The following is a 27,698-nucleotide window of genomic DNA, read 5'->3' as shown; positions in this document are numbered from 1 at the left end:
TGGCAACTTTCCAAGCCTGTTTCCCCCTCATGAGACCCACTGCATTATGTATATTTCTGCTTGATGTAAACAACAGCTAGCTGGAGAGCTTTTAATGCATTATTCAAGGTTATACTATAAAGTAACTCAGTCACAATGAAATGGTCCCTTTTAGGGTCTGCAACAGCACTGCAGGAAAACAAAAGGAATACGAGGATTACTTGTAGAATTAATATATTCAAATTGCTTTTAAATCCCTTCACGTTTGTTGTTTTAAAAAGAACCAAGTGAAACAAATGAGTCGCAGCCTTGGAAAAAGATGTTCAAGGTATTGTCAGTCCAGCTCAGGGCAACAAAAGGCCAGGTTGAACTGTTGACCGTTGCATGATAATGATGTTGAGGTTTGTATCATAGCACCTTTTTTTCCTGCACTCATGGGCATAGAATACTTTGGAAATTAAAATGTTGAAAACTGTTGAATCCAACACATACATCAATAAATTATACAAGTCCTTTAACAGAGTTTACCCATACATTAGTTTGTTGCTATCAGTTTAAGCAATTTAAGTGTCTTGCAGTGTATAATGTCAATGGAAATGCTGCTTTTTTTAAGGCCACTTTCTTTAGCTCATTTCAGTTACTAAGGGTCCTTGGATAGGAAGAGAAAATCAAACTGGTTGGATACCAGAAAACACAAAATGTGTGTTTTGCTGTTAACTAAGAACCGCGTGGCCAACTTTTCTTGGCCAAAAAGCCTTTTGACTGTCCTCACATTGGCTGAGTTTGTTGGTTTGCTCCTCTCAAAGGAAATAAATGTCCTTCCAGTTGGTTTTGACCAGTTAGATCAAAATGTGGTTAGGATTTTAAAAAGAACAAGAAAGTAAGTTATCCCAAATCAACACGTTTTAAAGAAGTAGTTCATAACTAAATACTGCAGATGGTTGTTTGCATGGCAACAAAAGTTATATATTTCAAACCCGAACCCGGTCTCAGCCAACCGTTTACTGGGCTATTTCTTATATCTTCTGGCAGCTGCAGAGGGAAATTGCTCCAGCAGACGTTGCCAAATTGCACTTTGGATTGGGGCCAAAAGATGGCAGTAATTCAATAATCATGTAGTAAAATGTGGGACTTCCACAGAGGTTACATCTGTATTGTCACAACCTATACTGAGTAAAATGAATGTAAGAGTTTTTATTTTCTGTTGTGTCTTAACAGGGGTGGAACTGCTGGCTCTGTATAACCACCCGCCGGTCAGAGAGGGCCAGCTGAAGTACTACACTGTCAAGGTGCCACTGCGGGTGCAAAACTGTGATGAGGGGATCAAAGGCGTGGAGGCGAACTGGCTGGACCACATGACGCAGCACTTCAACAATGGAGCCTCACTGGTCGATGGATACTTCCACCTGGGCAATACAAATGGTAAGCCGCATGACTCAATGTTACTGCATATCATAGACTTTTCAGTGGAAAAATATGTGGGACAAAATATCTCAGGAGGAATAAACTAAAAGTGCAATTTTAATATCCTCACATGCTGTTGTAGGTTCCACTTCACACACTATCCAGAAACATTAGAATAAGACGTTTGTTACGTTCAAACAAAACAAATAACACAATGTAGTTTAAGTAGTTCAATTAATATTTAAAAAGTGCCATAACCTTTGGTTTTGGTTTGTTACATTTTCTACAATTGTTCCTCTACAGGTACTCTTTTTAGTGAAAACCTTCAACATCGAGCAGAGACCAAATTAATGCCAACATCTATTAGATAAAAAGTATTTGGCAGGTAACGATGCACCTTGGCCAATGTGGCATTAATTATGCATTAGCTGGTATTTATCTTCCACCGGGGAAACAATCTGATCATATTTTACAAACATCTACAGGATAGCAGGATTATGAGTTTGAGTTTAGGCTTTAAATTAAACGAATGAAAAAGCCAGCAGATAGGACACCATGGCATTCATGTTTATGACAGATAAACTGGAACGCTAGAGACATAAGCCGGAACAAATGCTCTGCTGCATTGCAGTTATTAAAAGATCGGATGAAGGTAACTTCTTATATGTTGCCAACGTCAAAAATATGTTTTTCAAAATGTCTTTACATACTACATCGACTGTTGTAATTTCTTGGGTCCTAAACGAAAATTAGAAAACGTTCAAAAGAGTGGTTTTCATCAGTCTGCTGTGCAGCCTTTCTGTGTATAGGATCCTTTAGAAGCTGGAGTTCATGGAGCTGTCTGTTAGTCATTCTTAAACTATTTCTCGTTTGGGTTTCCGTCTTCCATCAGACCCCGGCGGCTCTGTGCTTCTCTCTGACACTGGAGAAATCAGCCATCCAGAGTAAATAAGAGTCATAATTCATTAATCTGGGAAACTGAACGCCTCAGCAACTCTGAAACACAGATAATTAACCTGATAACAAATTAGTGCCTCCTTGCATATTTTATGTCCTGAGAATAGAGTGATGAAGTGTATTATTATGATTCAATTTTATTCTGTCCTATATGCTGCTAAGATATGAGTCTCTTGAACAGTAAAATGACTGAGTAGGATTGAAAGCTGCATTATAAACTGCTTCTGCCTTCCCTAACTTAAAGGACTGAACTCAGCCCTCAGCTTTAGCTCAGACACTTTAGAAAACAGACAACTTTACCGAGGTGAATGCTGTACTTTGTGGATTTTTGGTCTCTTGTGAGTAGCTGGCAGTATGACATCAAAGCAGCATCCCGTTTGTTGTTAGCAGCTAATTACATCAAACAGTCGCGCAGCTTGGGTTTAGAATCAGTATCCATTCTTGCCGTTTCCATATTTAGCAGCTTCTTTGAGACAAGCTTCTGAATTCATGATGAGACACTCGACACGATACAGGAGACCATCTCAACCTCATAAACATCAAGGACATGTTTGACAGAAAAACAGCACGCTAAAGGGAACGGACTGACAGAAACACACGCATGCAGTCAGATGGATGATCGCAGTGACAGTGTCAGCATTGTTTTTAGATACAGAGCAAAGCAGCGCGCTTCAGCTTTCATCTACTGACGGATACACACGCAGTCTAATGAGTACACTGATTGTTTTTTTCGAAGACTGACCTCCTTCTGCCTTATTTTTCTAAAAAACCTTTATCCTGTTGGACTTGTACTGTTTTTAAACCATTTATCCATGAGTCAGGCAGGCAGAAGCAGTGTTTCATAATAGATGATAACTGTCTTTCGGAGAGTCGGTCAGTCCACCACTTTGGTCCACACTTAAATATCTCAATGGCTGTCATGCCATGAAGTTCAGTGCAGATATAAATTGTGTCAAAAGGGTGAATCCGACTGACTTTGGTCGTCCTCTGACATTTTGAACGCACCACTAGGGTGTTGACATTCTGGGATGGAGTTAAATGTCTCTACATCTATTGGATCGATAGCCATGAAACTCAGTACAGATATTCACATTGCCCTCAAGGAAAAATGTTATATCTTTTTTTATCAGAACATCACTTTTTGTATTGATAAAACATCAACCAAATATCTGCAAAAGTCATGAAATTACTGCCAAGTAGGTTCACACACACAAGGAATTCTCTTTGGTGTGTATGGTGCAGTATCGCAGCCTTAGTTGTGCGTTTTATTTAGTGCAAATGTTAGCTAATGTTAGCATGCTAACTTTCTAACATAAAATGATGAACATGGCAAAAATGTACCTGTAAAACATCAGCATTTTGGCATCGTCAATGGGAGTATGTTCAAATGCTGACGTGCGCATTTAACTCGAAGCATCATCTTCAAAGCTAAAGTGCAGCTTCACTGATCTGGTAGCATGGCTGTAGACTCTTAGTCTTGTCACCTGATGTGTTGCTTCAATTTTTATTATATCTGGGAGTTGGCAGGTACAGCTTCAAACCTCTAACAAAAACAGTCTCTGAAGTGCCTTGTTCACAGCAAAATTGCCTCAAGGATGACAGATCTAAGAAATGCATGTCCTTGTTGAAACCCCAGACTCAAGTAAAAATCCTGCAAACCTGCCTGATGGGAAAGATTTAAGCCGTTTTAATGCTTTGTAATCTGAGATGGGTTATAACATTTTAAATACAGATTTACCATCAGTGATCCACCCATAAAGAGCAAAGATATACTGTATAGTCCATTGCATTGCACTGTGATTCAACAACAACCATTAAAGAAATCCATAAACAAATACCCATAAGTGTATTGTTATCCAAAGTCAATCATCATTATGTAGTTAATTGAAATTAATTTCCCATGTAGCTCTGTGCATCTTATGCCTCGATTCCAAATAGTCACATGATTTATAGTTAACTTGGCAGCACTCAAAGAGCAGCTTGCACTGCATTATGGAAGGGAGAAGGGAGAATGTGACTGACTGGCCAATATATAGAATTCCTTTCTTTTAAACGGGCAATATTTTATTATAAGTCGTGATATATCAGTAAATTAGCCTCATATAAATTGGTTTATTGTCCTGAATTGTTTTCTGCTTCGGCATAATTTTATTTCGCTAATCTTTATGCTCTCGGACATTGTAATTGGATTAGTTGGCAACATTAAGTGGATTTGTTCACCTTTTGAAGACTTTTTAAGCCCTAAATATCCCATTGCATGTATTGCAAGTAGCATGAAACTGATTTGAAAAAAAGATATGATTATTACTCTGATAGAAGAATAATACATCTGAGTTTTGATTTTGTCCAGAGAGATGCAAATTAAAAAATGCACCATGTCCCCATGCTCCTTCTAAAGATGGGTTTCCGTGATGAAGCTGAATGATCACACTGTTTGCATACATGTGTTTGGACACTTACATGTTGTAAGTCCTTTTCTCACCAGGCAGGTTTGTTGCAGTGAGTGGAGATTGCGCCCGAGCCACAGGGTAGCTTATTACAGCAATATTGAATTTACAGATCCTAAGGTGCACACAGGCCCCAGTGTCATAAGACACACATTAAACATTCATACAAGCCGTGGCACTGCCAGCAAACACGCACAACAGGCGTACATGCAGCCCTACTTACTTTTGAAAAAAGGTTCACACATACACCCATTTTCAACACTAAAATACACACAAGTTCACACTGCCTCCCTGGAGTTGGGAGCAGGGTGGGGGGTTGAGTTTGTTTACTGAAAAACTGACAGTAATGGTGTTGACGGGTAGTTTGCTTTTGTTACTGGTATAGCTTAAGCTATCTCCAGAGCCACAATGAGGATTTGAAGCCCAGTTGTGAGACATTGAGCTATTCATATGCACGGCAGTCAGCCTTCACTGCTTTCTAAATTTGGGAAATGCCAATGGAGGGAGAAAAAGAGGGAGAGAGAGAGAGAGCAAGAGAGATACAGCGCATATGAAATATTTTTTCTGTGAAGAAAAAATAAACCAGAGAAGGGAAAACATGAGACAAAAGTTGATGAGAGGGGGAATTAAAACGCATTTTTGTATAGTTGCAGTTAGGTGTATACAGGTTTTGAAATGACAGCATGTGTCTCTTACACCTCTCAGTTGCAGTCAAAAGACAGGTTCTCCTAGCACTGGGAGCTCAAAACCATGCAGTTTAGTGTATTTGGGCACATGAGCAAATGCATTCAGGTGGTTACACTTCTCATGAGCTTGGAAAATGTTGTTGTGGTTTCAGCCAGATCAACTACAGGACTCACTGGTGGGGCTAAAAATGAGCATCCATTAACACACAAATGTGTTAAATAGCAAAGTAGATCATGATCGCAGGCTTTAATGAAGCCATGAAGTAATTTTCACTGTGGAGTGAAAAGGTGCCATTTATTTATTTATTGGGTTTGTTTATAAGCACCGGGATAATCATTACACATCAGTACCTCAGCAGGCACAAGTCCAACAAAGGTTTTTTTTTAAACTGAAAGACAGTCATCTAGGGAAGGAACTCTTTAGACAAGAAACATTTTCTTTAAAAACTTCAATGCTTGATTCCCAGTGCATGTGCTTTGAGGTTGGATGGAGGATAAATCCCTCTCCCTCAACTTCACAGAGCGTCTTGGTGTAACTTAGTATAGAACGGAAATTAATGAATTATTAAAATCTATTAAAATGCTTGCCCAGCTGAAGTTTGCCAACCCTCTGTATTTAGAATAAAGCAAAAAAATGAAACATAACCGATCCTTCATTCCTTCTATACCAGCTAAAGTCTGCCCGGTAACCCACAGGTACCACCTGCCAGCTGCTAAACCTTTGGCTCTGCTGGGAAGAGCCACATCCAATCCAAAGACACACAGACACACGTTAGACATCCTCGTCTCTTTTTCTCTCTGTCCCTCCGTCTGGATGTCCACTCACCCAGTTTGAAATATAGATGAGCTGTCAGCAGCCTGTCTCAAGCTTGGCACACATGTTTAAATCATGTCAGCAGTCATGACCTTGGGCAGGGTCACTTTCGGGCCTCGGCAGCAGGCAGCTCGACTTAAACACACATACAGTGAATGGTGAGAGCGCATGGACATATATGTTTTGTTTCTGAAACTCAAAAGATATATGTCATGTCCAAGACCAGAAACACAAAGCACTAGAACGATGCCAAAAATAATATTATAAAATATCAGTGCAGAATTCCTTTTCCTTCTTGTCCTTTTGTATTTTTTCTTTACAGTACAATTCCTAACTACAAAAAGTGTGTCATGGTAACACAAACTCAATGGTTGTTAAAAGGACCACAGCATTGTTTTTGCGAGCTTTTATTAGCTTCTGTTGGGATGATCAATTAATGTTGAAGTCATCTTTCTAAAATTTGATTTCATGATGGGTTTGGGACACCTTGAGCTTTTGAAAAACATGATGATTTTCATTTAGTTTCAAAGAAAAATAATCTGTAGATTTATTGATCATGAAAAAAATGAGTTGCAACTCAAGTTGTTTTAACATGTAATTCTGAGGCCACAGTGACTTTAAACACTTATACACAGCTTGAAGAGAACAACTTCCTATATACTTTCTCTGCCATTTCCATGAATATCAGGAAGAAAATGATTCCAAACTTACTTGATATGTGCAGCCAGAGCTACATTTGACATCCAAACACCCACACACTAAAGACTACCACCAAAGCAACACTTTAAGTTTCAGTCTCTGTCTGTCAGCACTGTTGTTGATCCCCTCTTCTGTCATTTGAGTGCTGATTTCAGCTGCTGGGTGTCACTGGGTGTCACCGGGTGTCATTAGCTGTCACCCTGCAACTCCAGCTATCTCTCCCCCTCCGTTTGCTTCGGTGGCTTTCATTCCCATCGCTGTCACTTTTAGAGTAACTTTATTTGCATGCTTTGCCCTTTGACCTTGAGTGCGTGAGTCACGGGGGATGAAGAGCAATTTTACTGAGGGCGCGCAGTGGTTTTTGCAAGTGTAAACAACTTATTCTCAGTCGGCCCGCTGGCTGCTCGACTCAGCTCTCAGTCAATAGGCGCAAGATAATGTTTATTCGTGCACGCAACCGGTGCATTCCCCTGATGCACTCAACGCCCCCAGCAACCAACTCCTCATCCACTCCCCTCGTTCTCCCTCTTTCACTCTCCTCCGCTCAGCCTCTGTCTGCATTATCACCAGAGACAAGCTGCTCCCTCTAGAGCAGCGAGACAGAAACCCTGTGTCGATCTCACCTGAATGATCCCTGTGGCGCCGACACAGAACCGATGGTGGGCCTATGCGCCTCACATTTTCCGTAAAGACTTCTTTCCAATTATATGCGACGGGCTGACGAATGAGACCAAGACGCATTGGACTCCAGGAGGATGAGGGTGGTGGAGGGAGCAGAGAAAGAGAAAGGCAAGCAGGTGGTTGGGCTGAACAACGACAATGTCTGTATTTGAGAGAGTACATGTCTTCATTTGGGCATGCACAGGTCCTAAATAGGTTTTCAGGGAGGGGGAATAAAAAGGGGCCCGTCGTCCCCACATTCTATCTTTCCTACTGTCTTGCTCACTCCCTTCCTACCTTTCCATCTTTCTCCATCGAGCTCTCCAGCTGCCTCTCATCCCCCTGTTATTAGGGTCCAGTAATGAAATGTGGAGTGTCTCGTATTGGTGCCTGGGCCCCGGCAAACTGCATTAGTGTGTAAACGGTGTGGGAGTAATGAGAAAGCACTCAGGCCAGCCGGGAAGACTGGACCACGGTATTGTGTGTGTGTGTGTGTGTGTGTGTGTGTGTGTGTGTGTGTGTGTGTGTGTGTGTGAGTGTGTGTGTGTGTGTGTGTGTGTGTGTGTGTGTGTGTGTGTGTGTGTGTGTGTGTGTGTGTGTGTGTGTGTGTGTGTGTGTGTGTGTGTGTGTGTGTGTGTGTGTGTGTGTGTGTGTGCATCAAATGAATAACAAGAGACGTTTGGTGGAGCGGGAGCCCGGCTCATGGGGGCCGGAGCGGTGTTTCTGTTTCGGATGCCAATCCTGCGATTGTTAGCTTCGAACAGAAGAGAAGCTTAGAAAATCTATTTTGTCAGGAGCACACAATCTCACTAGCGGCCTCAAGCATCAACGTCAATGTCCTGATGTGGCTAACTTAATTCAAACCTTTTTAAGGTGAGTTATGCGGGCTTAGCAAAAGGAGTTATGCTTTAATGCCTTACGGACAGACTTCATTAAATCAGTGGCTACATTTTTCCATCGCTAAATCATTTTTTTAAAGCGGTCTCAGTCCGGCCCCCCTCGATTCTATCAGCAATTGCATTCACCTTGCTTCCCAGCTGTAATTAGCCTTTGTTTAGCTGTCAAGCATGAAAACCAGCAGAGCTCTGAAAACCACTGAGGAAGAGCATAATGTCTCCTCTTCTTCTTTACCATCCCAGAAGGGGAATACCTACTCCTTTTTTAACAATCTCTCCTTACATAATATATAAGTGCACATTGCTCATACAAATGGGCCACACTACTGGCTATGTAATAAAGGGTTGTGTGTGAATGTGGCTGAGTTATTTCATTCCATTTCCTCTGGCCTGAAGGGCATAAAAAGGAGCCGCAGATACAACACAGACACGCTCCATCCAGTAAATACTCTTTTCACGGATTGATTATTTTTTTCTTTGTCTCTGCAGATATGCTGCCTAAGGCTGTGGAAAGTGTCTTCATTTTCCAGGAGGCGAGCGAGAGCGAACCAAACTCGACCACCCAGACATTCGATGCCATCGTGGTGGAGCAGTGGACCGTCATTAACGTGAGTGGAGAATGTTTCTCTTCCTTTAAGTGTCACAGGTTTTGTGCTTATGTTTTAAAAGGTTGCATAACACCAAATTAATGTTTCCAAGCTATCTTTGCTAAGAAGCTTAATATCCACGAAACAAAATATAGCACGATTATACACTTTTAGGTCATGGTTTTACGTCAAATGTCAATGTATCGTTTCAATACATGCATGCATTTTACTTATTCGATGAAAGGGAGGAAAGTATGGAAAGAAGAATAACGAGTGCAGATTTTAACATTTTAACACTAAATGGTTTGATGAGAATCAAAATGACCACAGGCTGTGCCCTTGCAGTCATGACATCCAAACCAAAATGAACACGAACATGGTAGATTTAGAAATGATGTGTCGAACAGCACTCTTCAACATATAAAAAAAAACAAATGAGGGAATATATTTTAGGGAAATGAAGGTTTATTCCTCAAACAGAGATGCAGAGGATTAGTTAATAGATACCAAGGGCCCTTGAAGGTGTTATGACATTTTGTACTAGGCTTTTTCTTTAATTCATCACCATTCAAAATCATATTGATATTGTGGCATTCAACAATATATTAAATCCACATTGACCAGCCCTGTTTAGGGCACAAAGCTTCTGAAAAAGCCTGATCCTCTGGCGTTGAAATCAGTTGTCACTCAGATATTGTGCCCTACACCCCCTCCTCACTCTACAGCCAACCTTTTCTCCAACAACCCCAAAGGCAAATCTGACAAATCTCAATTTATGGGACATGTGTCGCGGTCGCTTGTCTTATCAGGAGCAAACAAGCCCTTATCTGCCCGCCGATTAGTGTCTCTCCTCAGCATAAGTTCCAAGTTGAAAATTGATTTCTGTCTAGAGTTGAAGGGTTTGCAGCCATTTCTGTGCCTTTCATCTGTGTGTGTGTGTGTGTGTGTGTGTGTGTGTGTGTGTGTGTGTGTGTGTGTGTGTGTGTGTGTGTGTGTGTGTGTGTGTGTGTGTGTGTGTGTGTGTGTGTGTGTGTGTATACATGTGTGTGTGTATGCAGCTGTATGTGCTTGTGTGGGTGAGTTTGGATTTGTTGGTATGTATGTGTTTGCAGATGCTATCTCTGTAATTGAATTTAGACTTTTTTGAGGCCTGTGGCTGTCCAAGTGTGAAAGGAGACTTTTGTCCCCCAAATGTTGCTCTCTGATTGTCCAGCCCAGTGCTGATGGCCGCGTATACCAATAAAAACACTCCTGCAGCCATCACCCGGCAGCAGAGCCTACCCTCCTCTGAGATGAAGTGTAATACAGTTACAGCTTAATGGATTTCAAGGCTTCCTCAGAATAGTCAACAGTGAACAACACCGAACCTAAACCCAGTGTTCCAGGAGATCCAATCAACTCTTCCACTGGGACTTTATCAGAAACTGTTTCACCAAAGCAATCAGCACCATGCCAAATCAGATTGACAACCCACTCTTTCACAAAGGGCCATCAGGGCCTCACATCATCCCCATTCATTGTCATGACTGCCTAAAATTGATATGCAAAGTGTCTTCACTGCTCATTATTGTCTCAGTGCCAGGATAATTAGAATGAAAAATAAGGCAGGATATTGATTGTGGGTAAGGGTGTATTCTTCTTCTTTATATACGTCATCTTCTTTTCCCCCTAGTGCTTATTGTTTTATTTTTCCAAACATCTGACAGGCGATTGGATGAATGAAGCTCAGAGAAGAAGAGGAACACAAGCCGTTTCACTCAGGGCAAGCAATCATTTATATTGTCATTAAGTAGAAGTGTATCATCTCAGTGATGGCGTCTGTTCATCACTGAAGGATAACTTCTTTTTTTTTTTAATTGTTCCATTTATAAATGAGGAACAACTAATCAGAGGATTTGCATGTAAAAAAGCTTTCGAGTTTCTAATGGCATCAGATCTACAGGTGTTCACAAAACAGCAGAGTGGTGATGAGATGCAGCGTATCAGATTACTACTGAATATGGATGCATATGACTATTTCAAATACTGATTTCTAAAGTTATTCAACTATTTTACATAATATGTGGCATGTGGAAGCTAGAGAAGTTTGAAAAGGCATCTTATACTGAGTGGCGGAGTCATGAAAAAGAATTTAACTCAATTTTTGCTTTTTGATGAGTTGTAGGAGTCGGATAATTCATTACATTTTCCAAGTAAATAGTGAGGTCGAAAATAAGAAGCTTCCATAAAAAAAATAGGTAATTTAGAGTTTTAGTTCATTATTTTCAGTTGTACTGTGATAGGAGACAGAAATCATTTTTTAAAGTATAATGATAAATAGCCAACAAATGTGAAATGAGTAAAAAGCACACAAAAGGTGAGAAAAATGTGAAAGATAAAAACAACTCAAATAATATTGTGAAACTGACAAACTAAGATGCAAGTTCTATGGAAATGCTTTGTACTAAATGACAGCAGAGCACAGCACAAAAACCAAATGACGAGCAACAGAGACAGTTTAAGTACAGGAGGTTCAATTTGTAAAAAGCCTGCAAAATATTCTGCATAAAAATGCCATCAGTGCCAAAGAGCCGAAATAGACATTACATGTAGCTGTATCATAAAAAAATGACATATTTTTAACAGATGTTCTGAAAACATCCGAAAGTGCAGCCTGTGCCTGAACATGACAATGACCTGAATAGGAGCAACCATATGGATGGTGGTGAAGTGCTCCAAATGAATAACTCATCGAGGGTCTCTGCTATGAAACAGCAATTAGGACCAGCTTCATGTCTCTCGTGTCCTGTGGGAAAATCAATACAGGAGCTGCCGTGAAACTAATGTACTGAGAGCCCTCTTTCCTATCGCAGAGTTTTAAAAGGAGTAATAAACAAACAAAGCATGTCCTCCTTCAGACCTCAGCTAGGGTTGGTCTTAAAATGTTTGTTTGCCATGTGCTGCTGCTGCAGGATTCTTTATTTATCAGGAGGCGCAAAGTGCATTAGCAGGACGGTTTGTTTCAGTTTCTATGTATCTAGATAAAATAGCAAAGGAGCATAAACTTCCATGTGCGTTTTATTAAAAGATGAACTGATATTCACCTGAGCACAGCTGACGTCTATGAGGAGTCTGATGCTTCTAGGAAGCTTCTCTTCCTCTCTTTTCTACCTTCCATATTTTGTGTATAAAAAGGTAACCATTATCCACTTAAACACTGCCAGACGCAGTAGTTATGGCAAATCAATGTTGTGCAACAAGCGGTATTTCTAATTCTCAAGATCATAATAAAATATTATATATTATATACATGTCATGCTTAAAAGGGGGTTTGATTTTGCACAGGCATAGAGAATGGACTTCACACACATCCTGTACTATCCATCCATCCATCCATCTTCTCCCGCTTTTCCGTCAGGGTCGCGGAGGTAACAGCTCCAGCAGAGAGCCCCAAACTTTCCTTTCCCTGGCCACATCAACCAGCTCTGACTGGGGGATTCCAAGGCGCTCCCAGGCCAGCGAGGAGATATAATCCCTCCACCTAGTCCTAGGTCTACCCCTCGGTCTCTTCCCAGCTGGACGTGCCTGGAACACCTCCCTAGGGAGGCGCCCAGGTGGCATCCTCACTAGGTGCCCGAACCACCTCAACTGGCTCCTTTCAACGCGAAGGAGCAGCGGTTCTACTCCGAGTCCCTCCCGGATGACTGAACTTCTCACCTTATCCCTAAGGGAGATGCCAGCCACCCTGCGGAGAAATCCCATTTCGGACGCTTGTATCCGCGATCTCGTTCTTTCGGTCATGACCCATCCTTCATGACCATAGGTGAGGGTAGGAACAAAGATGGCCCGGTAGACAGAGAGCTTTGCCTTCTGGCTCAGCTCTCTTTTCGTCACAACGGTGCGGTAAAGCGACTGCAGTACCGCTCCCGCTGCTCCGATTCTCCGGCCCATCTCACGCTCCATTGTTCCCTCACTCGAGAACAAGACCCAGAGATACTTGAACTCCTTCACTTGGGGTAAGGCTTCATTCCCTACCTCGACTGGACAGTCCATCGGTTTCCTGCTGAGAACCATGGCCTCAGATTTGGAGGTGCTGATCCTCATCCCAGCCGCTTCACACTCGGCCGCGAACCGATCCAGTGAGTGCTGAAGGTCACAGACCGATGAAGCCATTATGACCACATCATCTGCAAAAAGCAGTGGTGCAATCCTTAGCCCACCGAACTGCAAACCCCCTCCCCCACGACTACGCCTCGAAATCCTGTCCATGAATATCACAAACAGGATTGGTGACAAAGCGCAGCCCTGGCGGAGGCCAACCCTCACCGGAAATCGGTCCGACGTGCTGCCGAGGACCCGGACACAGCTCTCGCTTTGAGAGTACAGAGATTGGATGGCCCTGAGCAGAGACCCCCTCACCCTATACTCCCGCAGCACCTCCCACAGTATCTCCCTGGGAACCCGGTCATACGCCTTCTCCAAATCCACAAAGCACATGTAGACCGGATGAGCATACTCCCAGGCCCCCTCCAGGATCCTTGCGAGAGTGAAAAGATGGTCCGTCGTTCCACGACCAGGACGAAAACCGCATTGTTCCTCTTGAATCTGAGGTTCGACAATCGGCCGGACCCTCCTTTCCAGCACCTTAGAGTAAACCTTCCCGGGGAGGCTGAGTAATGTGAAGCCTCTGTAATTGGCACACACCCTCTGATCCCCCTTTTTAAAGAGAGGCACCACCCCGGTCTGCCACTCCTTCGGTACTGTTTCCGACTTCCACGCAATGTTGATGAGACGTGTCAACCATGACAGTCCCTCAACACCCAGAGCCTTCAGCATTTCTGGGCGGATCTCATCCACCCCTGGGGCTTTGCCACTGTGGAGCTGTTTAACTACCTCAGTGACTTCCCCCCGTGAGATTGGAATTGATCCCCCTTCATACTCCAGCTCCGCCTCTAGCATAGAGTGCGGAGTTGTCGGATTCAGGAGTTCCTCAAAGTGTTCCTTCCACCGCCCTAACACACTATCAGTTGAGGTCAACAGCGCCCCATCCTTACTGTACACAGCTTGGATGGTACCCTGCTTCCCCCTCCTGAGGTGTCGGACGGTTTTCCAGAACAACTTTGGTGCCGACCGAAAGTCCTTCTCCATGGCTTCTCCGAACTTCTCCCACACCCGCTGCTTTGCCTCGGCCACGGCTGAGGCTGCTGCCCTTCGGGCCTGTCGATACCTTGCACCTGCGTCAGGAGTACCCAGGGATAACATATCCCGGAAGGCCTCCTTCTTCAGTTGGACGGCTTCCCTGACCACCGGTGTCCACCACGAGGTTCGAGGGTTACCGCCCCTTGAGGCACCTAAGACCTTGAGACCACAGCTCCCTGCCGCAGCTTCGGCAATAGAGGCTTTGAACACCGCCCACTCTGGTTCAATGTCCCCAGCCTCCACAGGGATGCCTGAAAAGCTCCGCCGGAGGTGTGAGTTGAAGGCCTCCTGGACATGGGACTCCTCCAGACGTTCCCAGTTCACCCGCACTACACGTTTGGGCTTACCAGGTCTGTCCAGAGGCTTCCACCACGCCACTCGACCCAACTCACCACCAGATGGTGATCAGTTGACAACTCCGCCCCTCTCTTCACCCGAGTGTCCAAAACATGCGGCCTCAGGTCCGATGATACAATAACAAAATCGATCATGGACCTTCTGCCTAGGGTGCTCTGGTACCACGTACACTTATGAGCATCCTTATGTTCGAACATGGTGTTTGTTATGGCCAATCCATGACTAGCACAGAAGTCCAGTAGCAAACCACCACTCCGGTTCAGATCAGGGGGGCCGTTCCTCCCAATCACGCCCCTCCAAGTGTCTCCATCATTGCCCACGTGTGCGTTGAAGTCTCCCAGCAAGACTAAGGAGTCCCCTTCAGGAGCCCCATACAGGACTTCTTTCAGGGTCTCCAAGAAGGCCGAATACTCTGAACTGCTGTTTGGTGCATAAGCACACACAACAGTCAGAGTTTTCCCCCCCATGACCCGCAGGCGTAGGGAGGCGACCCTCTCGTCCACTGGGGTAAACTCCAACAAAGCGGCACTCAACCGGGGGCTTGTGAGTATCCCCACACCCGCTCGGCGCCTTACACCTTGGGCAACTCCGGAGAAGAATATAGTCCAACCCTTATCCAGAGGTAAGGTTCCAGAGCCGACGCTGTGCGTAGAGGTGAGCCCCACCAGATCCAACTGGTAACGCTCCACCTCCCGCACAAGCTCCGGCTCCTTCCCCCCCAGAGAGGTGACATTCCACGTCCCCAAAGCCAGCTTCTGTCGCCTGAGTCTGGTCCGTCGAGACCCCCTGCTTTCACTGCCACCCTTCTGGCCGCGCACCCGACCCCATCGTTGTTTCCCGTAGGTGGTGGGCCCGCGGGACGGAGAAGCGGAGGTGTTGCCCACGTTGCTTTTTCGGGCTGTGCCCGGCCGGGCTCCGTGGCAAGCCCGGCCACCAGACGCTCGCTGACGAGTCCTCCTTCTGGGCCTGGCTCCAGAAGGGGACCCCGGGCTTCCTCCGGGCCGGGTATCCTCGCTTCGAATTGTGTTATTATTGAGAAAAAAATCGTAGGTATTTTTTGAGGAACAATTAATCTGTTAATGATATGTAGCTATTTAATTGTTGTTTTTTTCCTGTCCTTATATTGTAATCATCCTGTACTAATGAACATATAATTAATGAATTAATTAATATATATTTATAAAATAACTGCAAGAAAAGGATTGAAGTACTATTTGCATACAGAAACTCCCTGGTAACCACAAGAAAAGCATTGTTTAGGGGCAGAGTCATAAGAGTTTATGCTCACTAAATGATTTAAAGTTGAACTAACTGCTTAAATTTGTGTGATGAATAGGACCTAAAGGTAGCTTACTAATAAGCTTTTAATGCTTCCCAACTTTTACAACTTTTTGAGCATTGAGTCAGGCTTGCTCACGCCTTGATCTTGACAACTTGTAACCCAAAACACCAACCAGAAAATTCAAAAGGAGAGTTTAGAGAGTGTGTGTCAACTCCTGCCAAAAGACACCCTGCAAGTAAATGTCGGTGGAGTTCAAATTTAAGAAATGGCAGTCCAAAGTCAAAGCAAGTGGAAAGGAGCTTAACAGCGCTGACATTGTTGTCACTCATTCCAAGAATTCACTTGCATGCGTGGCTTTGAAGAGCGGCACGTCACAGTCGACCAGAAACTAAAGAAATGGGATTAAGACCTCACATCTCAGCATTGGTATGGCAGGGAGGACGCTTTGAAGAAATAGTTTAAGACACATACAAGAACACCTCCGCTCCATCACACACACGTGAACACCTCCTGTCCTGAAATCAAGTTCACACAAAAGCTACCTGGTCTTCCTCTAGCTTCACCAGAATCACTTCAGGGGTTGATGCAGAGAACACAGGAAGTAGATTTGTAGATTTTTTGTAACTGACATCAAGCGTGCATTATCCATAACGTACAGTATATTTTTTCTCATGTGCTCTGTGCCTGGGCATGCAGCGGCCTGCTTGTTGTGCAGAGAGCTGATCGTTAAAGTTTATCGCCTGTCCATGATATCTCTATCTTCTCTGACTGAGGTGAAAGGAGAGGTGACCTAGAAAGGAGAGCAATTTGCACTGTCTCACCGCAAGTGAGAGATCACGCCCACTCTATCAGACAATGTGACGATGGGGCAATGATAGATCCGGGGGGGAGGAAGTGGCTTTGGTTTGTAGGGTGTAGTTGTTTTTGTAGTAGAGTTTGAGGAACAAATAATTACATGTATGTTACAGAATAGAGGATAAACAGTTGTAGTTGTGTTTTTTGTAAAACTTTGAGTATTTTAATTTTATGCTCCTACTTTAAACTTCGCTACAGAGGGAAATATTACCCTACATTCATAAACTGCTCTTTTTCTTCAAAAAAGGTTTTCAAGATTTTACATTATAAAAAACTATTATAAGAAACGCTAATGATTGATCACCTTTTGGCTTTTGACCCATAACAGAGAAGCAATGTCCAGTTCGGGGTATTAGTGATATTATAGAAGGTAGCTGTGATGTTCTGATGTTTATCTGGGGAAAGGGAGACCCCTAGTGGTGACTCCTAACGTAATGTTTATCTTATACTATCAGTCTTGCCGTAGTTTGATGATGCATGGTGAAGCAAATGGTCACATATTTTTGTCTTTTGACCTTGGTTGGCCAGAAAACACGTTTGCCTGTAGGTACGGACTCATACAGTTATGTTGACATTGAGTTTAAAGATTACCAGTAATGAAAACCTTTGTTAATGAAAGTTTGTTCGATTTTGATCGTATATGCAAACCTCTAGCATCGTAATGGAATTTCCCATATAAGCTAACAAATATGTTGCTTTACGGTTTAAACAGTCAATACAACAATATTGTTCTTGAACAACGTCTGTAAGCGAATGAAATACTGAGAGGTGTATTCTTTTATCTTTTTTAGTTTTACAGTGCTTCCTGGGTAAAGTTTGGAAAGGATACAAGCAAATTAAAGTAGTAGCTAAGTAAATTATAGTTGAAGCATTAAAAAAGGTTTGAGATCTTTCAGTAAAAAAATAAGCACAGATTATATTAATACACATTTCTAGCATTTTCTCTGGGGGACGGTAGAAGACGGCATATACTTCAAAAACAATATCATAATTTAAAACAATTTATTTGAGTTAAAGTGCCAATTTTCTGCAGCAGAAGTGCTTTCACTTTAAATGCTTTGAGTGCATTTGGATGATTATACTAATGTACTTGTTTTGGTAGTTTTTATTAATAGAGTATCAGATTGCGGTAATGCTGCTCAAACGTAAGTAAAAGGCCTGAGTTAACTCTTCCAACACTGCCTAGCATTAGTGTCATTGAGGTCCTCAGTTAAAGGCTTGAAATACGAACCAGGCTAAAGAGACATAAACAAAAAAACAGTGTGACGACAACCAAACAAACTGTCTAAGGAGGCAGATGTGAGACCAAAATGAGGCTAACATGACAGAGAAACTGGCTTGTCTTAATCTATTGTTCCTCTCTTCTCTAAAGTAGGTTGTGGTTAAAAGTCAGCTCACTAGCTGTCAGGCTAATTTAACAAAGCCATAAAAAAAAAACAGAGAAGCAGAGAGAAACTCTGGGCTCTCCTGACAGAATTTAGCTCTGGGCTTTTTGTTTTTATAAATAAATTGTGCTGCTTCTTTAAAATGTGTCTTCTCCAAAACCCCCATTTTGAGTCATCAGTTTCCATCATCAAATACTAACATTTTTCTTCTCCTTGCAAAAGCACATGATAACAGCCACAGTAATATCGGCATGACTGACTACCCCATCATGTGTTATCAGGCTGCATAGTTTATTCTCGACTCAAAAGCAAATTACTACTTTGAAAAGTCTAAAGTTTGTAAGCACTTTGCATGGCTTTATTTGCTGTATTACTTTTGCACCAATGCAACTTCAAGCAGAGAAAAGGTCCCTTGATGGTGCATAGCTGTCCTCTGGATGGTATTTTTAGAACCTGTGAAACAAAGAACACCTCTGGAACAGCTACAAATTGGATCGTATGGGGGGATTTCTCTCACTTACACCTACAAATTCAGTTTCAAAGGTTGAAGAATGAACTTACAGTCTACATTCTTACCAGCTCACATGGACAAGAAGTCCTCATGGTACCCATAACATTTTTCATTTGACCACCTGGAATTAAAACCATGTGGTTTCGATTGCAAGCTCCAGAACAGTTACCAAATGAACCTTGGACTGGGATTGTTTGGTCAAGCTGGTTATCCTTTTGTTTGAGCCAATATTAGATGTGAGGCATTGCTCATTTCTTGTCAGATGTTACATTTATGAAATTGTGCAAGTTTTATTATTTTCTATCTCGAATGAAACAGCCAGTCCCACTTAGAAAAAGGTTATATTGCAATGCTTTAAAAAAGATTGAATGAAGAGTTTCTGTTGCTGTGACAACGCTCCAGGTTGAGCGAGGCCGTCAGGAACAGTATCTGAACACCATTTTTTAAAAGGTATTTGCTTCATCATTACTGGGCTCTGTCTGCAAAATCTGTTGACCCCTGTCGTCTGCAAAACCACAGATATATTCAGAGAAGGTGCAGAACAGATGTATGGTTTGTTATGTCTACCTTTCAGATTCCTAGGAGTGGGTTTAAAGAAAAACAATATACTGCTGTTATTATTAAACTAACTCTCTAAATGCAATCTGAACTCCAGTTGACCTGCAGCTGCCAAACACTGGATAACATATTTCCATCTGTGTGAGTGGCTTAGCATCAACATCTCAGAGATAAGAAGTGGGTTATTGCCTGAGCAGTTGTAGTTGCAGCTACAATCAACAGCAGGGAAAATACTTACAGTGAAAGTCACTGACATGTTCTCCTCTTCCTGCTGAGATGCCTTCAATCAAGGTGTTTAGAGCTCGCTGAGCCAAGGTACAAATGTGTTCATCAGTGTGACGAAATGATCTCCACTAAAACCTGGTTTCAATTTATAGTAGCTTTACCTGAACTGGTTACACTACACCTTTACTCTCTCTTCTTACCGTGTGAGCCTTCTTTATAGTCACACAGATAACATCGAAGACAAAGATGGCGCTGAGATTACTTTGTTTTTTAGGCTCAGAGGTTGCCGCAATAGTGCCGATGCAGCGAGGTGGCCCTGCATAATAAGTCAGGGAGAGAGGGGAGCGAGACTCCGGGGACTGTGATTAACTCTCACCTACCCCAAAGAACAGCAAGCCATTACAGAAAAATTATTTCTCAATTTTCTTTCCGGGCAGGCTTTGAAACAGAGCCTGTATCTGGGAGTGGTTCCAACATAAACCTAAGAAAATTGTAGATGCGCCGCTCCCTGTAGGAACTTACAAAGTAATGCTTGTGTAAATAATGTCTGGAGCAGTGTCTCGTATTCTAACGATTAGCTCTTTGCAACCTACAACTTGATACGTGACTGCTTCTGGTCAGTTTGTGCACGTTTTGTCCTCCTGGTCAATAAGGATCTGTGGAAGAAAAACGAGGCGTTGTGCGGTGAAGTGGGTTTAAGTGTTTTCACTTGACGTCTGTCTCATGGCAGACAATGAGCACTGCATGCTGATCAGTCTCTCTTTCTCAGAAATGCTCTGCCTGTATGACTACCCACTGGACCCTGATGCACACTTAGTAGAGGTAATATTAGTAGGAGAGTACTGTAGTCATGGTGTTATTCATAGCTGTAGAAGTGGATCTCAAGGGAAAGAAGTAGATGCCGTTTTACTTTTTTGCATCTTGCAGGAGAATTGTCTGTCAGTCATTTAAATGGTAGCAGTTGTAGTGGCATGTGCAGAAGTAGTTTTTGTCACGACGCTACTGCTATGTAGATTTAGAATCTAGCAGTTAAAACGAAGTGGGGCTGAGAACAACCTTTTTTTTCCCCCTCAGTTAGCCAATTAGTTATTTAATTAAAATAAATGTCAATTGGTGTTTCCCGAAGCCCTAAAAGACATACTTAGATGTGCTGTTTTGTCCAAAACTCAAAAGGTAAAAGTCTACTGTCCTGAGCAACACAACAAATAACAAACACTCCGATTAAAGAAGCTAGATCAGGGATTTTTGTCAAATAATTAGCAATGATTTAAGTAACAACTAATGGATTAATCTTTGAGGCTCTAAAATAAAGGTATTAGTATAAGAAGGAGTTGTTTTATTCGTGGTAGTGACAGTTGTAACCGTTATCTATACTGTAATACGCTGACTGTAGTACAAGTTGAATAAGCATTACCTTATGAACATCGTGGTAGAAGCAATATTACTTGTAGTATTAGTAGCAGTAGTGTAGTAATATAGTTGTCAATGTAGCAGTACATATTTTTGTAATTTAACTGGTCATATTGTCTGAATTGCAGTACTCATAGAAGTGGTTGCTTATGCCAGTAGATACTGATACTTGATACAGTTGTGGTAGTAGTTATAAACATGTTCTAAATAAATTCATACAGAAAAATCTTTAGGAAAGCTACTACTTATGTTCAGTGGTTACCGGAGCATGAAGAAATGTATGTTGAAACCTTTTCTTCAGAACTGGTAAGATAACGCACAAACAAACAACCTGATTACCACAACAATAGCTTTTCTGGGCTTTTATGTTTCCTACACAAAGAGATAAAAAGAGGTCATGGTCCTACTTTGCTTTTGTATTTCACTCTGAAGTCTTTATGCGTCACCTGATTTTTACGACTCTGGTGGTGTGGCTCCTTCAGGGACAAAAGGAAACTGTGATAGAGGCTAATAAAAGCGGGTGTAAAGTATATTCACATGAATACCTCGCCTGGTGAGACTTTAATTAGACTACATTTTCGCAGTTCACAGTACAGTGAAGGCTAACGTGGCATGTGTAGGTTTGATGTATTCTCAATTCTCTGTTCTTGTACAGTTGATCAGTGCACTATGAATAGTCTTTGTGAAGTTCTGTATTCACGTTCACTGCCTCCCTGACTCATATCACTACTCAAACTGCATATCATAACGTCTTCAATTTATGTAAAAAAGGTAACGGCCCAAATGCTGAGAGTTTTATTCACTCTTTCAAATGACACAGTCCATAGGTTTCAGGGAACGTTCTGGAGAACATTGAGCCGTCCCTCGAGTGAGGTATTTCATTAACTGGAAGCTCAGCTGTGTGTGAGTGCAAGTGCATATGTTTTTGTAGATGAGTGCAATCTGACTGGCACGCGTTGAGGTTTCTCATTTTTGACAGGTGCATTACATGGTGTGAATGTCAAACCACACGCACACAAACAGGGTGTGCGTTCGTGTGTGTTCTCTTACTCATATGTGTATTTCAGTTTGAATTACTAACAGGCTCATTGTCCCCAAGTCAAAATAAGCATATTCATGTTTGTATTTCGTCCCTTCGTGATTAAACGCTTTTAAATGGTTACTACAAAATGAGCAGTTTCACATGAGCAGTCTATTTGCTCAAGGAATTACTGTGCTGACAAATGTCTGTCATGAATAGAGATGGCTGCCGTGCAGAGTCATGGCAACAAGGGAGTTTCGGCAGCAGTTGATTTATGTCTCAGTTTTTAATCTTTCCTGTGTACATTGCTTATGAAATATCCTCTCCATCTGCACACATTCAAAGCATTAAAGCAATCACATCTGAGAGGCAAGTTTTTTTTAAAGATGAGATTTAAAGTGAAGCTGACAGCGACTGATTACATCTCATACCTTGTTGCATCACCGCTGTAATCAGAGTAGCGAATGCTCTCTGCTACATAACATGCATACGTACTGTTCATTATGCAGCATACGTGGTGTTTAAAGGGATAAGCGTGTGGATTATGTACAGGTTTCAGATTGCGTGTTGTAATGGACATATTGTTTTCTCCACAGGGTTTGCAGGTGAAGGCAGATTATGTTCCTCTGCTACAGTCCCTGGCCTCGTATGGATGGAGGCTCACCTGTGTGCTGCCAACTCCTGTTATCAAGACCAACAGGTATTGACACTTATCGGACTAATAAATGGGGCATTAGGTAATCTATGACCTTTAACGACCCTTGTTGGCATTCAGAAGAAACTGCTTTGACATCCACCACAAGCCTTTGCGTTAGCTTTCTGTAATTTAACAGTAAAAAGTATTCGGAACACACAGCTGATCTCCATTTAGCTAATCATGTGATTTATTAAACCAATTAGCTGCGCCACTGATGATTTATGCGTCTCCTAGGGACTGAATACTAATGTACAAATGTACAAATGTACTTGGTATTTTTTTATCTGTGACTAATTAAGATAATCTTATTTATAAAACTGTCCAACCTGGTTATATCTTATATAGCGTATCATACTTATTCTGTCAATAGTGACTATATTATACTGTCTATACACCTCTTAAGTATATCCAATATTTATACTTCTGTTTAAAGTGTGAATACGCATTATTACGGTTCATACTGTATATATCTAGCATATTTATACCTCATTGCACCCATACTTTACATATATGACACTGCACTTTGCTGAGTCTCTTGCACCTCTGGTTAGATGCTAACTGCACTTCTTTGTCCCAGTTCTTGTACTTCAATATAATTAAGTTGAATCCAAATTGATCTAAACTTAAAATAAACATGTAAATATGATTTTAAATGTAAAGAAAAAAGGAAATGTAAATCAATAATAGATTACAGTGAGAGATTCAGTTCTCCTTGCAGTTGTATTTATTGTAGGTCTACAGTCGTTGAGTAAATGTGTTTTATAATGTTCGAGCTCTGCTCCTGAATAATTTAAAAACCCACTGGAGGATCCCAAAAGTGCACTGTCACCAAGCTTAAAAAACAAGACAATTCTGAGTTCATAAAAATTGTTTCTGTGACACAGGTTTGTAACATCTCTCCATCACTGCAGTGTTAACAAATAATGCACATAGTTTGTTGTTGTTTGGTTGTTGGGAGATAGCTCTGAGATTCTCACAAGTTCTATAAAGTTTTTCTTAAGAAATGTGCAGCTGAAAACTCTGCCTTTTGTGAAAAGTTATCATAAAACTTGAGATCCAGGGATTTTATAAACTTTAAGAAGACGCTAGGAACTGTATATGCCACAGTATGAAAAAAAATGTGTATTCGTTATGAAAAGACACGTTATCTGTTGAAGTTATTGTTCAAAGAAATACGGCTTCTAGAAGAAATTGACCTAAATCTGTGCCAATTTAGGCTAATCTGTGAGCCGAGCAGCAGCAGCAGCTGCGAGGGTTTAAAAGCAGCAGCTCTGACTGTTGGTGGAAAAATCTCTTGCTTCAAATGTAACGGTTCCTCAGCTTAGCCTGTGCTGACTCATCACTCATGGCTGCTAAATGAGTGTACATCCGCTTTTGGTCAAAGGCTTTGCGTGTTCTTCAGGTTCCCCGCAGAGCTTGACTTCAAGACACAATTTATTCTTCATGTTGATAATGTACCGCACAAGTCAAATAGCTCATCCCAGTACGCTTAAGTCTCATCAAACCAGTCTTAGGAAAAGACTGAAATACCTTCTTAACTTATAAGCAATCTATTCTAATATAAGTTTTTCAAGCAAGTAAAGCCAAACACACACAATCAGCCAAACAGTTACTCAGCATGTTGTAAAAGCAACACATTAGCCCAAGGTAGCTCACTGCTAGCTTAGTTAGTACAGTAGTAAACAACTAATAATATTGAATTCCACTAAAAAAATTAACTAACAGCTTTTTTATTAAATGGTTCATGTAGATAATACACCAGCAAGAACATGTGGGGTTGAGAAAAAAGACTACAAGTGACAACACTTGCTTGTTCACAGATCCAACAACATGTCTGACCGCAGGAGGCCAATCGTGCACAAATTGGACCATTTGTAAATTCTGAGCGCTTTTGTAAAATGCTGTTCAATTATTTGGAGAGAGTCACAATCTCAGAGCAGCAGAACATTTTGCACTTTGTTGAGGAAGACAATAAAAGAGAATATTTGAAAGATTCTTTTAGCTAGCTAAAGTAATGAGATTACATTTTAAAGTACTCCTACCGTAAGCTTTAGCCTTTGTTTTCTAATTGATTTTCCTTGGTATATTGTTACAGTAGATTTATAGTTGTGTCAAACTGACAAAGTATTCGCATCTGACCAAATACTGTTTGGTCGGCTCCCACCTCAGCTGGTCATGTTTGCTGCTCTTTCATAGCATAGCTGATTAATTACCTCTCTATTTTCATCCTTTGTTTCCTTTTCTACTTCCCCCTTCCATTTTCTCTCAAAATGGCAAAACACAACATCACAACATTGCTAATTAATCAGAGTCGGCCTAGATATAGTACAAGACGGAGCTTATTTCTCTGCCTTCGAAACATTTTGTGGCAAAATAATTGTTGATGATCTATTTCAGATTAGCAAAACTCATTACACTTGTTTTTGTGCTGTTGATTCCTTCAATTTTTTAAATAGCAAATCTGCAAATGCACGCTTTTTGTAGTCTGAGGGGTTTGCAGACGGCACTTCATCTGGAGGGGTCGGATAAGTGTCAGTGATCTCAGCCGCGTCTGAAATTAATGCTAACTGGTTCTCAGCGGCTTCTCTCCATAACATTAATTCATGTAGTTGTCTTCGAGCATTCATTTCGGTTCACCGCATTCAATTAATGAAGATGGTAATTACATTTTAGAGCCATTAACTACAGTAACTGTGAATTTCTCTACATTATTGTCGAACAGGAGAACATACAACATGTAAACAACCAGGTTTGCACATTAGTTCATTGTGCAGACCTGTGTCTAAAGACTATAACAGGGATCAGCATCTACATTACAGAGTCTTAATCTTAGTCTTTCTTGAAGAATGGTGGGCATTTTCGAGCACAGTATTTGATTTTACAGGTTTTTTTTATTATAAACTAGTCAGTTTGCAGTAAACTTCTCCCTAAAGATGGATGCCAACAGGTACACTTATTCATAAATAGACACAGGCCATTTCTGTTCCATAAGGCTTCAATGTTATAATAGTGCGGCTGACAATGACATCCCAAAGTAGATTCAGTAAAGGACTGTAATTTTCGAAGACATCCACTCTTCTCTAGCTTAATGGGCTTGGGCTTTTGCCGGGAACTCCAGTTAGCTTTTAAGGAAGCCGTCCAGCATTCTTGACAGCCTAGAAAATAGCTTATGGATAAATGGTAGAAGGAAGGAGGTAATGGAAAAAAGAAGTTGAGGTGGGCTTTGGATGGTTAAGATAGTAAGCCCTTCTGCTAGAGGAGTCTCAAGTCCATTTGATGTTGAGAAAGGGAAGATTTGTAGCAGGCTTTTAAGGTTCTGCAGCGATCATAAAGCTGCCATCTGTCCTCATGTGCAGGGCTGAGCTGGCAGCTTAACTTTAGACAGCACCTAACCTTTTGTGAGTATGTGTCTTTGCACGCGTGTGCATGTGTTATTGAACTTGTGTCAGATAACAGCACAGGACAACATATCTCATTTTAAGCCATGTCCAATAATGGCAAGAGATAAATAGAAGGAATGAAGCAGAAACAAACAATAAAACTGTCAAAAATCCCAGGAGATGAAAGCTGAGAGGCAAAAGTAAGCAGCTAGTTTGAGAGAGAAAACTGAAATATTAAAGAGGTTGTGAATGACAAAGATACAGACATAGGAGTAGGAGAGAGAGCGTGAGAGACAGGAAGCCCGCTCAGAAATGAATCTGCATCCTGCCACAATTAATCTGTCAGTGTGAGTACTTGTGCAGATTATTCTCCTCTGAACACAGAAATGTGACATGTTCATAGGATGGAGGATTATCTTTGGGGAATTGAAGAAAAGAGAAGAAATACATGTTCTAAGAAGTTCAAGGTTTTCACAAATTGCACTCAGACATTCGAGCGAACTTCTAAATACGCCTCAGTGCATGTGAAAAATCCATTTCCTTGCAAGACTGAAACATAAGGGGGGAAAAGACACTGACTGATGATAGCAGTGAAGAGGTTGGGCCACAAATGTGAGCCTTTATCCTAAACTGTCAGATAGGAGTGTGACGCATGAATGGTTGCCAGCATCATTTGGCTATCTTGATGGAGGACAGAAAGAGTGTTGATCAATCTATGTTATTTTGGGATTTAAGCCTAACTCAAATGATTTATGCATATTTATCTTGGAGTTCTGCAACATTTTTTAACCAAAGCATCTCATAAATTATGAAGTGTTTTGTCAGACGTGAGAAAAGCTCATTTAAAATAATATGGGTAAAGCTAACATTCCCTTTCTGTCTCTGTCCTAATCTTTCAGTGATGGAAGTCTGTCCACCAAACAGATCGTGTTTCTGCAGAGACCCGTCTTGGGCCGAAAGAGGAGGGAACCCAAGGTACACAACCTCACATTCCTCTCTGTATTTCTTTGCTAATGTGTATACAGGGTCTCCCACCACCAGTCTTTCTGTCACGTGCTTAAAATACATCCAAGGCCTTTTATTACTTTGGATAACACAGTTGTTTTTGGTTTTAAGTTTCCAAATACACAAAACAAACTCCGACTCCCTTTCTGTTTGAGATACTGAGAACACCTCAGCAACAGCGGATGTGTTGTTTGTAGATAATACTTTCTTCACGACTCTGAATAGTGATGATAAACTCTAAAGTTGACCTTTTTTCCACTGCGAAATAAACCCATGTTGAAGCTTTCTGTGACCCGAATTTAAACTGCCATCACAAAAACAAATTAAAAAGGCCTTTAGACTCAGGGAATTGCTAGCGTTAACCAGATTTTCTTGTCCGTTTCTTTTTTGCACTCTATCTCAGTACTCTATGTCCCTGCAGTGTGTTGAACCCTGCAGAAGTTGTTAGAGTAATTGAGGATATATTGCATTACATTTTTTCTTGGTTTGTTTGGTCAGATTGAAGGCCTGGGGGCCACAATAACTCCCCTAAAAATGGCCTCAATTTCCTTCCCGGCATCAATGAGACTCATTTGAATTAGCTCGTTGTCCCAGTGCAATATTAGATTCACGTTGATCTATTCTTAATTAAGCTTTGTGCCCAAAAGCATGTTTAAGAGTTGCAAGTCATTCCACTGACATGCTAATACGTCACATACGTTAATA

The 27,698-nt window shown here is 41.6% G+C and overlaps 1 protein-coding gene across 2 annotated transcripts in view; it reads left to right on the top strand.

The window, feature by feature from the left end:
- Window positions 1-27,698, top strand: part of LOC134861893 (raftlin-like) — an 87,080-nt gene that overhangs the window by 54,404 nt on the left and 4,978 nt on the right. For both annotated transcript variants that reach the window (XM_063879477.1, XM_063879476.1), the window contains exons 6-9: window positions 1,198-1,401; window positions 9,032-9,150; window positions 22,508-22,611; window positions 26,888-26,963. In XM_063879477.1, the coding sequence (XP_063735547.1) occupies window positions 1,198-1,401; window positions 9,032-9,150; window positions 22,508-22,611; window positions 26,888-26,963 (503 nt within the window). The remainder of the gene's footprint in view (window positions 1-1,197; window positions 1,402-9,031; window positions 9,151-22,507; window positions 22,612-26,887; window positions 26,964-27,698) is intronic.

The sequence above is a fragment of the Eleginops maclovinus genome, chromosome 3 (assembly GCF_036324505.1).
Source record: "Eleginops maclovinus isolate JMC-PN-2008 ecotype Puerto Natales chromosome 3, JC_Emac_rtc_rv5, whole genome shotgun sequence".
NCBI lineage: Eukaryota > Metazoa > Chordata > Actinopteri > Perciformes > Eleginopidae > Eleginops > Eleginops maclovinus.
This window is presented reverse-complemented; position numbering and strand designations above follow the sequence as displayed.